The sequence below is a fragment of the Mixophyes fleayi genome, chromosome 2 (assembly GCF_038048845.1).
Source record: "Mixophyes fleayi isolate aMixFle1 chromosome 2, aMixFle1.hap1, whole genome shotgun sequence".
NCBI lineage: Eukaryota > Metazoa > Chordata > Amphibia > Anura > Limnodynastidae > Mixophyes > Mixophyes fleayi.
The window spans coordinates 28,782,653-28,793,536 of NC_134403.1; the positions used below are offsets into that span (position 1 = coordinate 28,782,653).

Sequence of the window (10,884 nt, forward strand, 5' to 3'; positions counted from 1 at the left end):
ATTTGGAGGTAAGACGGCATTGCCAGATCACTCTCTGACCATAACTCCTAGATATATATCAGCGTTAAAGTAATGATATATTACTGTAGTTATCTTAAAAAAAAATGCCCATGTTTTTAAATTGAACATTGTGCTCATAATATAAACACAAGATCATTTAAATTACATTCAGCATCCACTAAATAATGTCATGGCAACTAAGATAGTGTCTCACGGAGGATTCGCCATCCAGTTAAGCTACAGAAAGAAATAATTTATCCCAGAACACTTATTCTCTAACTGGACGCTAGCGCTCTCCAAACCTTGAGTTGGATATGGATTCAGATTTCATATATACACACTTACTATGGGGTAGGATTTATCACACCTACTAAAAAGGAAAAGTGGAAGTGATCCTCAGAGCAACCAATCATTTATCCAGTACAATCTACAAAATAATAGCTAGAATCTGATTGGCTGCTATGGGCAACACCTCCACTTTTATTTTATTTTTTTGGAAAGTTTGAGAAATCTACCCATATATGCTATAAAATGCACAAGAAAATAATTACATTGACTGTTTTACTTTTAATAACTCCTGGGATCTGCAGACATGCAAAGTGGGTGCTTAATTAAATAATACAACTCAACACTTATTAAAAAGAAAGTTTATAATTGCATGTTATTTTTAAATAGAAACATGCACATATTTGAGTAGATTTTAGCAGGAATGGGTGACGTAGACCTACCAGCAGCTAGTATGAAAAAGGCTATACACTTTTACAGCATACAGTCATAGGACAGCGAACAGCATAAGTTGTACATTCATTCTATTACTCCCAGCTGACCTAGGAACAGCTAGGTCTCATGCAGGAGAACCAGGGACAGTCATTAACACCTCCAATGAAATCACTGATCATATCTATACAGATCTTTCATTCACTCTAATAACGTTGGGTTGCAGAGAACACGAGAAATACAATTCAAAACTGTTCAAGCTTTGTGGGGCAGCACAGTGGCCTAGTGGTTAGCACTTCTGCCTCACAGCGCTGGGGTCATGAGTTCAATTCCCGACCATGGCCTTATCTGTGTGGAGTTTGTATGTTCTCCCTGTGTTTGCGTGGGTTTCCTCCGGGTGCTCCGGTTTCCTCCCACACTCCAAAAAAAACATACTGGTAGGTTAATTGGCTGCTATCAAAAATTGACCCTAGTGTCTGTATGTGTGTCTGTGTGTGTTAGGGAATTTAGACTGTAAGCTCCAATGGGGCAGGGACTGATGTGAGTGAGTTCTCTGTACAGCGCTGCAGAATTAGTGGCGCTATATAAATAAATGATGATGATTTAAAAATACTAATTTTAAATGATTCAAAAGTTACCACGTACTTTTCAGCTTCAAATATTTGCAGTAAAGTCATTCATTTAAAACTTCTCATAATATAAATGTGAGCATATCTGAGCTGCACAGTATCTGTCCTATGAAACACACTGGTTCTATACTTCTGATATGAAGTTGTAAGCAACACATTCAGCAAGTATAACCTGTTTCTGCAAATCATCCAAACTTCAAAAGTTTCTTGTTGTTGCTGGTTTTACACCTTCAAGCTGTAGTAACTGGTTGTGCAGGCGTTTCTGTAACTTTTACTAAATGTGTTTATTTTGTTTATCTTGTATCTGAGCCTTACATCAGCTAAGTTTTTTTGCAAATAGAAACACACACACACATATATATATATATATTTATTTATTTATTTTTGTACACCTGGCAAACAGAGCTGTGGATTGCTTTCAACGTTATGTAATGCTGCAGTTACAGGGAAGCTGTTTTGCATCTCAGCCTGAGGACATTACTGAAATACACAGAAGCCAGGATGATAGAACAAGCTGAAGGAGTCTATGTAAAAGCCAGCACGTTAATTATCTGGAAGTGGAAACACCCTTCGTATAAGAGAAATTATAAGAATGACCAGTGTGTATGAGCTACAGTTAAAGTTGCCCAGTTTAAAAAAAAAAAATTAATTTTCAGTATGAAGTTAAGTAACTGCAATGAAAACTTATTCTGAACCACTATATTAATTATAAAAGGAGGGGAAAAAAAAAAAATATACAGCAGCAGTTCAGTTGTTAGTAAACTACATATCCCATGATGCTCAGCTTCAATGAGCTTTGGGTAGGTAGCTTGGAAACTATAAAACCCTGATCTAGTACAAGCTAGACAATGAAAGGTAACGCCTATTAATCGACATGGGGCTTTGCACATTTTCCCACTAACAATGCCATCGGAGTGGTCACTTTAATAAGTACAGCTACTTAAAAGTGAGCAACGGCCATTTTGTTTGTGGAACATGAAATCAACAAGGTATGGAAAGTATTCCAACATAAGCTTCCCATCACAAGCTGGGTCCATGTTGTTCTATAATAGAACTCCACTCCATCACATACCAATTACACCCAATGGATTGAGAGACTGGGGTGGGCACCGCATTAAACTTTACACATTTTCTTGAGCCAGTGGCATGGAGCATTAGGTTATATTTTGGCCTTTCAAAAAGTTGCTCTTTCTTATAAAGGGAACCAATGTGGGCCACAAACACACACTTTACGCTACAAGGATGGATCCATTGGCAGAAGTAGCTTTCTCCCAGGCTTTCCCAACAGTATGAAACAGCATTTACGAGAACATTCTTTTAACACTTAACAGTGTGCAGCGATTGGGCACATTACTGTGTTTCACTAGGAGTGGAACTATTGGGTTTAATTCCATTTTTTTTAAATGCTCTCTGAAAACCCTTCTGTTAATTAGAGCTTACCCTACTTCTATCTATACTACCCACAATACAGCACCCTCACACCTAGCCTACGCCCACCTATACTACCCACATAGGCTAGGTGTGAGGGTGCATTATTGTGGGTAGTATAGGTGAGAGTAGGCTAGGTGTGAGGGTGAATTATTGTGGGTAGTATAGGTGAGAGTAGGCTAGGTGTGAGGGTGCATTAGTGTGGGTAGTATAGGTGAGAGTAGGCTAGGTGTGAGGGTGCATTAGTGTGGGTAGTATAGGTGGGAGTAGGCTAGGTGTGAGGGTGCATTAGTGTCGGTAGTATAGGTGGGAGTAGGCTAGGTGTGAGGGTGCATTAGTGTCGGTAGTATAGGTGGGAGTAGGCTAGGTGTGAGGGTGCATTAGTGTCGGTAGTATAGGTGGGAGTAGGCTAGGTGTGAGGGTGCATTAGTGTCGGTAGTATAGGTGGGAGTAGGCTAGGTTTGAGGGTGCATTATTGTGGGTACTATAGGTGAGAGTAGGCTAGGTGTGAGGGTGAATTATTGTGGGTAGTATAGGTGAGAGTAGGCTAGGTGTGAGGGTGCATTAGTGTGGGTAGTATAGGTGAGAGTAGGCTAGGTGTGAGGGTGCATTAGTGTGGGTAGTATAGGTGGGAGTAGGCTAGGTGTGAGGGTGCATTAGTGTCGGTAGTATAGGTGGGAGTAGGCTAGGTGTGAGGGTGCATTAGTGTCGGTAGTATAGGTGGGAGTAGGCTAGGTGTGAGGGTGCATTAGTGTCGGTAGTATAGGTGGGAGTAGGCTAGGTTTGAGGGTGCATTATTGTGGGTACTATAGGTGGGAGTAGGCTAGGTGTGAGGGTGCATTAGTGTCGGTAGTATAGGTGGGAGTAGGCTAGGTGTGAGGGTGCATTAGTGTCGGTAGTATAGGTGGGAGTAGGCTAGGTTTGAGGGTGCATTATTGTGGGTACTATAGGTGAGAGTAGGCTAGGTGTGAGGGTGCATTAGTGTCGGTAGTATAGGTGAGAGTAGGCTAGGTGTGAGGGTGCATTAGTGTGGGTAGTATAGGTGAGAGTAGGCTTGGTGTGAGGGTGCATTAGTGTGGGTAGTATAGGTGGGAGTAGGCTAGGTGTGAGGGTGCATTAGTGTCGGTAGTATAGGTGGGAGTAGGCTAGGTGTGAGGGTGCATTAGTGTCGGTAGTATAGGTGGGAGTAGGCTAGGTGTGAGGGTGCATTAGTGTCGGTAGTATAGGTGGGAGTAGGCTAGGTTTGAGGGTGCATTATTGTGGGTACTATAGGTGAGAGTAGGCTAGGTGTGAGGGTGCATTAGTGTCGGTAGTATAGGTGGGAGTAGGCTAGGTGTGAGGGTGCATTAGTGTCGGTAGTATAGGTGGGAGTAGGCTAGGTGTGAGGGTGCATTAGTGTGGGTAGTATAGGTTGGAGTAGGCTAGGTGTGAGCGTGCATTAATGTGGGTATTATAGGTGGGAGTAGGAAAGGTTTGAGGGCACCTTAGTGTGGGTATCCTCACACCTAGCCTACACCCACCTATAATACCCACACTAATATATCCTCACACCTAGACTACCCGTACTAAGGATCCCTCACACCTAGCTTTTTCTGTCTGAATCTTGTACACACACAGGTATCGTCCTGTTCTAAATAGCAATGTCTGCATATACAGTATGATGCTGTTACTACTGACTGACCAATCAACCTCATGGTAAAGGCAGGTATACAAAAACACTCACCACTCACAACATCTTGGCTCAATTTTAACTGAACAAACCTGGCAACTAACCGCTGATGCTGTGCTCACACGAGGAGTGCCGTAACAGAGCATGGATACTTAATGCACCCGTGTCAAACATAGTAGATAATCATCCATATTCAAAAGGTCTGTAGACGACCTATTCCCCGGTCAGGAGAGGATAAAATACCTTTTAGCTCGTTGTTGGTTTATTTTGTGCTTCTTTGCTTAATATTTTTTGTTATAAATATAATAGGTTGTTTGTTTACCTCTCTCTTTATGTAAACATTTTTATTTTACTTTACGTATTTTCCAACTGAGATCCATACAATAGTTGTTTTTTATATAAACTGTTTTTATTGCATACAATAGTTTTTAAGTAAGATGCAACATTTTTAGATTCTCATTTAAATGTGAAAATGCTAAAGTACAATCTATAATATAAATGTCTAGTGGCGTGTGTTAGTCTGTCTGTCTGTGTGTGTGTGTGTGTGTGTGTGTGTGTGTGTGTGTGTGTGTGTGTGTGTGTGTGTGTGTGTGTGTAAAAAATAAAACCAAGCTGCAGCGCCACCTGCTGGGCGGAGTTATACACTGACCTACTAAATTCTTAGGGGGGTATTCAATTGTTGCTTTTAACGCGCTAAAACAAAAAAAACGAGCGCTCGAAAAATATTACAGTTTATACGGTAATATGCGCGTAAATACCGTTAATACGGTAGTTTACTCGCTGAATTTCATCTCGCAGCTCCCTGAGCTCAGGGAGCTGCGAGATGAAATTTAGCGAGTAATTACCGTATTAATGCTAATATTTTTAGAGCGCTCGTTTGAGAGCGTTAACGGCAACAATTGAATACCCCCTTAGTGTGTGTGTGGAAAAAAAAATTCAGAAAGGGCTGAAATTTGGTATACTAAGATGTTTTTAATTAGTTAATTTAATTTGTTAATTGTTAAAAGTGTTTATAAAGATTTTAAAAAAATATATATATATTTCTTGAAGGAGAAGTGACAGTTGGGAGTGGTTGGTGGTTGCCAGGGGTGACAATTGGGAGTGGTTGGTGGTTGCCGGGGGTGACAGTTGGGAGTGGTTGGTGGTTGCCGGGGGTGACAGTGGGGAGTGGTTGGTGGTTGCCGGGGGTGACAGAGTGAGAGGAGTGTGATACTCAGGACCGCTGAGAGAGATCCCTGTGTCTGGATAGACATCTGGATAGATGTGGCGATAAAGATGAAGGATGAGGTGATGGAGAAGAATGATGAGGTGGTGACATGTGGACAAAACCACGTTAAAAAAGGGCGCTTACGTCGGGAAGTAACGCTCTTCCCCTGAGGAGGCCTGGGCTAGGCCCAAATGCATGACAAGAACCTTTTTAACACCTTAAGTAGCTTGATTTGACTAGAATGCATGAGTATCATGCACGGGTTTACTTGTCTGGAAATAATTTTATTAAGGAGACTTCATGCAAACTTAAATTTCTTCCCTTGGAGATAAGATTGTGCTGCTCTCCTCAGGTACAGAAAGTATCGAAAATCAAAGTTCAAAAGACAAATCTTTGCCGTCTTGACAATGTAAACGGCAGTAATTACAAATTATATTGGATCATGTAAATGTACTGTTAGAACAAAAGCTTGCCAAATAAAAATGTTTAATTGGTTTACATAAATAAAATATGTAAAATCAACAAACCAAGAACAAATTTACTTAGAAAATGTACTTTAATTCAACATCCAATTCACAAACCAGCCGATCAAGGACATCAGCCTTAGACAGCACAGATTAGAAGCCTTAGTGAATAATAAAATAACCAGCATATAAACAAGAATACCAAACAAAAAGGATGTTGAAGTTATAAAAGGAAGTCTGCCCTACTGAAAAATGAATAGATCCGAATAATGTTTTAATTACAAGTCAGTATGGAACAAGGGTCAGTATGGAAAAAGGTGCAGCTATTGAATGGGTCATGAATATAGTGATATCTAGTTCTAACAGAAAAACAGAATAACTTATGGAATTTGGGCATGGGTGATACAAAGAGAATTTATACAAGCGGCACAAAAAGGAAATATGTAACAAATATTACAAAACTATACCACAAAGAGATAGTGAGAAAACAATATGAAGACAATGTTACAATGGGTACAGGGGGGTACCGAGACGAGTGGGGCCATAGTAACGGAGTGAAATCAAACGTGTCTTGAAACCACTAACTTTTTTCACCAATGTAACCCTGTCCTACCTCCCAGGGGAGCTAAGAATTTGGGCTGTGATAGAAAGGACCAATAAGAAACCTCAATCGTAGATTTTGCGTTTTTTCACTGACCGCCCTGCTCACCCCCCCTAGCTGCATCCACCAAAAATCGTTTCTCCTACGTAATGTTCTGAAAATAAAAAGATAGTTCTGGTTCGCTATTAAAAGAGGGTCCAAGTTGTCACAAAATTTGCTTGAGTAAGGAAGAAAACAAAAATGTATTCCCGACATGAAAGATGAAAAGCAAAATATCTGGCCTAGTCATTAAGGCCAAAAAAATTGTATTTTAAAACAAGCTGTGGAGTTTGTATGTTCTCCCTGTGTTTGCGTGGGTTTCCTCTGAGTGCTCCGGTTTCCTCCCACACTCCAAAAACATACTAGTGGGTTCATTGGCCGATATCAAAATTGACCCTAGTCTCTCTCTCTCTGTCTCTCAGTCTGTGTATGTTAGGGAATTTAGACTGTAAGCTCCAATGGGGCAGGGACTGATGTGAATGAGTTCTCTGTACAGCGCTGCAGAATCAGTGGCGCTATATAAATAAATGGTAATGATGATAACGATGAAGTGGTTAAGCACTCGGTTTTTGCTTTGGAAAAAGTGAAAACAGAAAAAAAACAATCAGCTTCGATCAATATACTGTTTAAATAACATTTAATAATAGATTATTAGCTGCTGATGGAAAGTCTATTGCTAGCACCTTATGATATTTTAGCTATTACAGGTAACAGCGTAAAAATAAAAAAACAATCCTTGAAAAAGGAATTATCTTAGCACAGACTTAAGCTGAGTACACACTACAGCAGTGTTTCCCAAACCCAGCCCTCACAGCCCCCTAACAGTGCATGTTTTCCATATATCTCTGCTGGAGCACAGGTGTATTCATTATTGACTGACACATTGTAACAGATCCACAGATGACATAATTATGTCATTTGTGACCTTGAAAACCTGCACTGTTAGGGGTCCCTGAGGACTGGGTTTGAGAACCACTGCACTACAGGTTTTTCACCCAACTATCACACAATAAATGACCATCAGGTCCGATATCACATTAGTGTGTACCATACTTGCCAACTTTTCCTCATTGGCTTCAGGGAGATCCCGGGGAGGGGGCGTGCAGGGCGGGGCTTGATGAATCACATCATTTTTGGACCGCCCCTTAAACGATTGTTACAATTTTGACCAATTACAGCAGGGGTTGAGGCTAAGATGACAATATTTACGTCATTAAGCCCCGCCCCGCGTCACTTATCTATTGCGGGGGCGAGAACCGGGGGGCTGCCCTGCTCTCGCGGGAGTTTCCCAGACAGAGAGTAGGCAACTATGCGTTAAAGAAAAGCAGCTAATGAATCTCCAGAGACTGAAGTTTCTTTTACATTTCTGTCTCCATTACTGAAGTCATGTTGTCTTACCTGTCAGTCTTTGATTAAATCTTGGTCTCCATGAAAATGGCCACCTCCATAGGCATCAATACATGGACATAGGACACAATTTGTGAACTGTGTCATCATGCCACAGATGGAGAAGCCAACCACGTCTTGTACTGGCTCAGCATCAGGGAGAATGCCAGACTCTTCAGGGAGTGAGGGAGATCACCCCTATTTCAGGGAGTCTCCCTGACATTCCGGGAGAGTTGGGAAGTATGGTGTATACGCTCCCACTATCATGTTTTATCGTACCAAAGCACATTGTATCATTTAATTTGATTTTATAAACGGACTAAAGACGATGGAACGATGTTGGGCATATTCTGTAGTGTGTAGACACTCACAACCAGCAGTGTAGGCAGATCTGCATAGAGTTTACAGAGTCACGATCTTCTCAGCCGATGGTTATGACAGATGAAGATCACAGATCTGACGGTAAATCAGATAATATTATGTAAGTAGATACGGAAGAATCAGCCTGCTGACCGGGACTTTCAGTCGTTGGTAAAATAGTTAATGATACCGCATTGGGATAATTTTTCTGTAGTGTGTACCCAGCTTTATCCTGTAATTGTGATACTTCATCTACCTGCATTCTCCTTCACTGATACATTAGACAACGTTACACGTCTGATTTTCTGAATCTACAGCCAACATTCCAGTGATGTGTTCAATTAATCTAACTTACTTTACACTTTACATACGGTATAGCTACTAAACAAGCTGTTCCTGAGGTTTAATTATTTTTATATCACCCACAAATATGTTGTATGATATTGTATCCTCTATATGTCAATATATATTAGGAGTGACTGTATAGACGTTACACATTATTTACACAGTGCACAGGGGGGGGGGGGGGGGATATATGACTAGGATTGTGTAGTGGTTTCAGTCTGTGTACATATCAGGTCTGTAACACAGGTGAAGTACGGCTGAACATGAGCCCCAAAACACGGCCTTATTATGTCCAGTAAACACAATCCGGCAGAAGACAGAAATAATAGAGGCAGATGACAGGGATAATAGTGCACAGGGACAGAAGACAGGGATAATAGAGGCAGAGGACAGGATATCAGTGCACAGTGACAGAAGACAGGGATAATAGAGGCAGATGACAGGGATAATAGTGCACAGGGACAGAAGACAGGGATAATAGAGGCAGAGGACAGGATATCAGTGCACAGGGACAGAAGACAGGGATAATAGAGGCAGAGGACAGGATAGCAGTGCACAGGGACAGAAGACAGGGATAATAGAGGCAGAGGACAGGATAGCAGTGCACAGTGACAGAAGACAGGGATAATAGAGGCAGATGACAGAGATAGCAGTGCACAGGGACAGAAGACAGGGATAATAGAGGCAGAGGACAGGATATCAGTGCACAGTGACAGAAGACAGGGATAATAGAGGCAGAGGACAGGATAGCAGTGCACAGTGACAGAAGACAGGGATAAAAGAGGCAGAGGACAGGATAGCAGTACACAGTGACAGAAGACAGGGATAATAGAGGCAGATGACAGGATAGCAGTGCACAGGGACAGAAGACAGGGATAATAGAGGCAGAGGACAGGATAGCAGTGCACAGTGACAGAAGACAGGGATAATAGAGGCAGAGGACAGGATAGCAGTGCACAGTGACAGAAGACAGGGATAATAGTGCACAGGGACAGAAGACAGGGATAATAGCGGCAGAGGACAGGATAGCAGTGCACAGTGACAGAAGACAGGGATAATAGAGGCAGAGGACAGGATAGCAGTGCACAGGGACAGAAAACAGGGATAATAGAGGCAGAGGACAGGATAGCAGTGCACAGTGACAAAAGACAGGGATAATAGAGGCAGAGGACAGGATAGCAGTGCACAGTGACAGAAGACAGGGATAATAGAGGCAGAGGACAGGATAGCAGTGCACAGGGACAGAAGACAGGGATAATAGAGGCAGAGGACAGGATAGCAGTGCACAGTGACAGAAGACAGGGATAATAGAGGCAGAGGACAGGATAGCAGTGCACAGTGACAGAAGACAGGGATAATAGTGCACAGTGACAGAAGACAGGGATAATAGAGGCAGAGGACAGTATAGCAGTGCACAGTGACAGAAGACAGGGATAATAGAGGCAGAGGACAGGATAGCAGTGCAAAGTGACAGAAGACAGGGATAATAGCGCACAGAGGCAGGAGGTCCGGGTATGATAGACCTGACTCGGCAGATGAGGAGCCATCACCCTCGGGGGTGACCCTACCTATGTCTTCTCCCTGACGGGAGGCGCTGGGTTCTGTCCTCATTTCTACACAGCCGGAAACTCCGATACATCCTCGGCCTCCGGCATCCAGCAGCCTGGACCTCAGTGCGCAGGCGCCGAATAAGGGACACACCCACCTCCACGTGTATAGTCACAACAACCCCGCCCACTCCTTCACTGATCCCTGGTCTGGGGCTCTCAGGTGGGAGCTTGGTAACACGTCACTCAGTGTTACCTAGTGTGAGATCACGTGGTTGTATAGTGGCCTCTGCAGACCCCGCCCCGCCATACATACCCCGCCCCTCCATACATTCCCCAGTATGTGGGAGAGACTCTCCAGACCACCCTCCATACATACCCCTGGCCCTGTATATGGGAGTGACTCTCTCCAGACCACCCTCCATACATACCCCTGGAGCAGTATATGGGAGTGACTCTCTCAAGACCACCCTCCATACATACCCCTGGACC

General features: G+C 42.7%; 1 protein-coding gene across 1 annotated transcript in view; it reads right to left on the reverse strand.

Moving 5' to 3' along the window:
- Nucleotides 1-10,542, reverse strand: part of SLC36A4 (solute carrier family 36 member 4) — a 165,781-nt gene extending 155,239 nt beyond the window's left edge. The window contains exon 1 of the mRNA XM_075198725.1: nucleotides 10,414-10,542. Within this exon, the coding sequence (XP_075054826.1) occupies nucleotides 10,414-10,456 (43 nt within the window). The 5' untranslated portion in view covers nucleotides 10,457-10,542. The remainder of the gene's footprint in view (nucleotides 1-10,413) is intronic.
- Nucleotides 10,543-10,884: the final 342 nt, after the last annotated feature.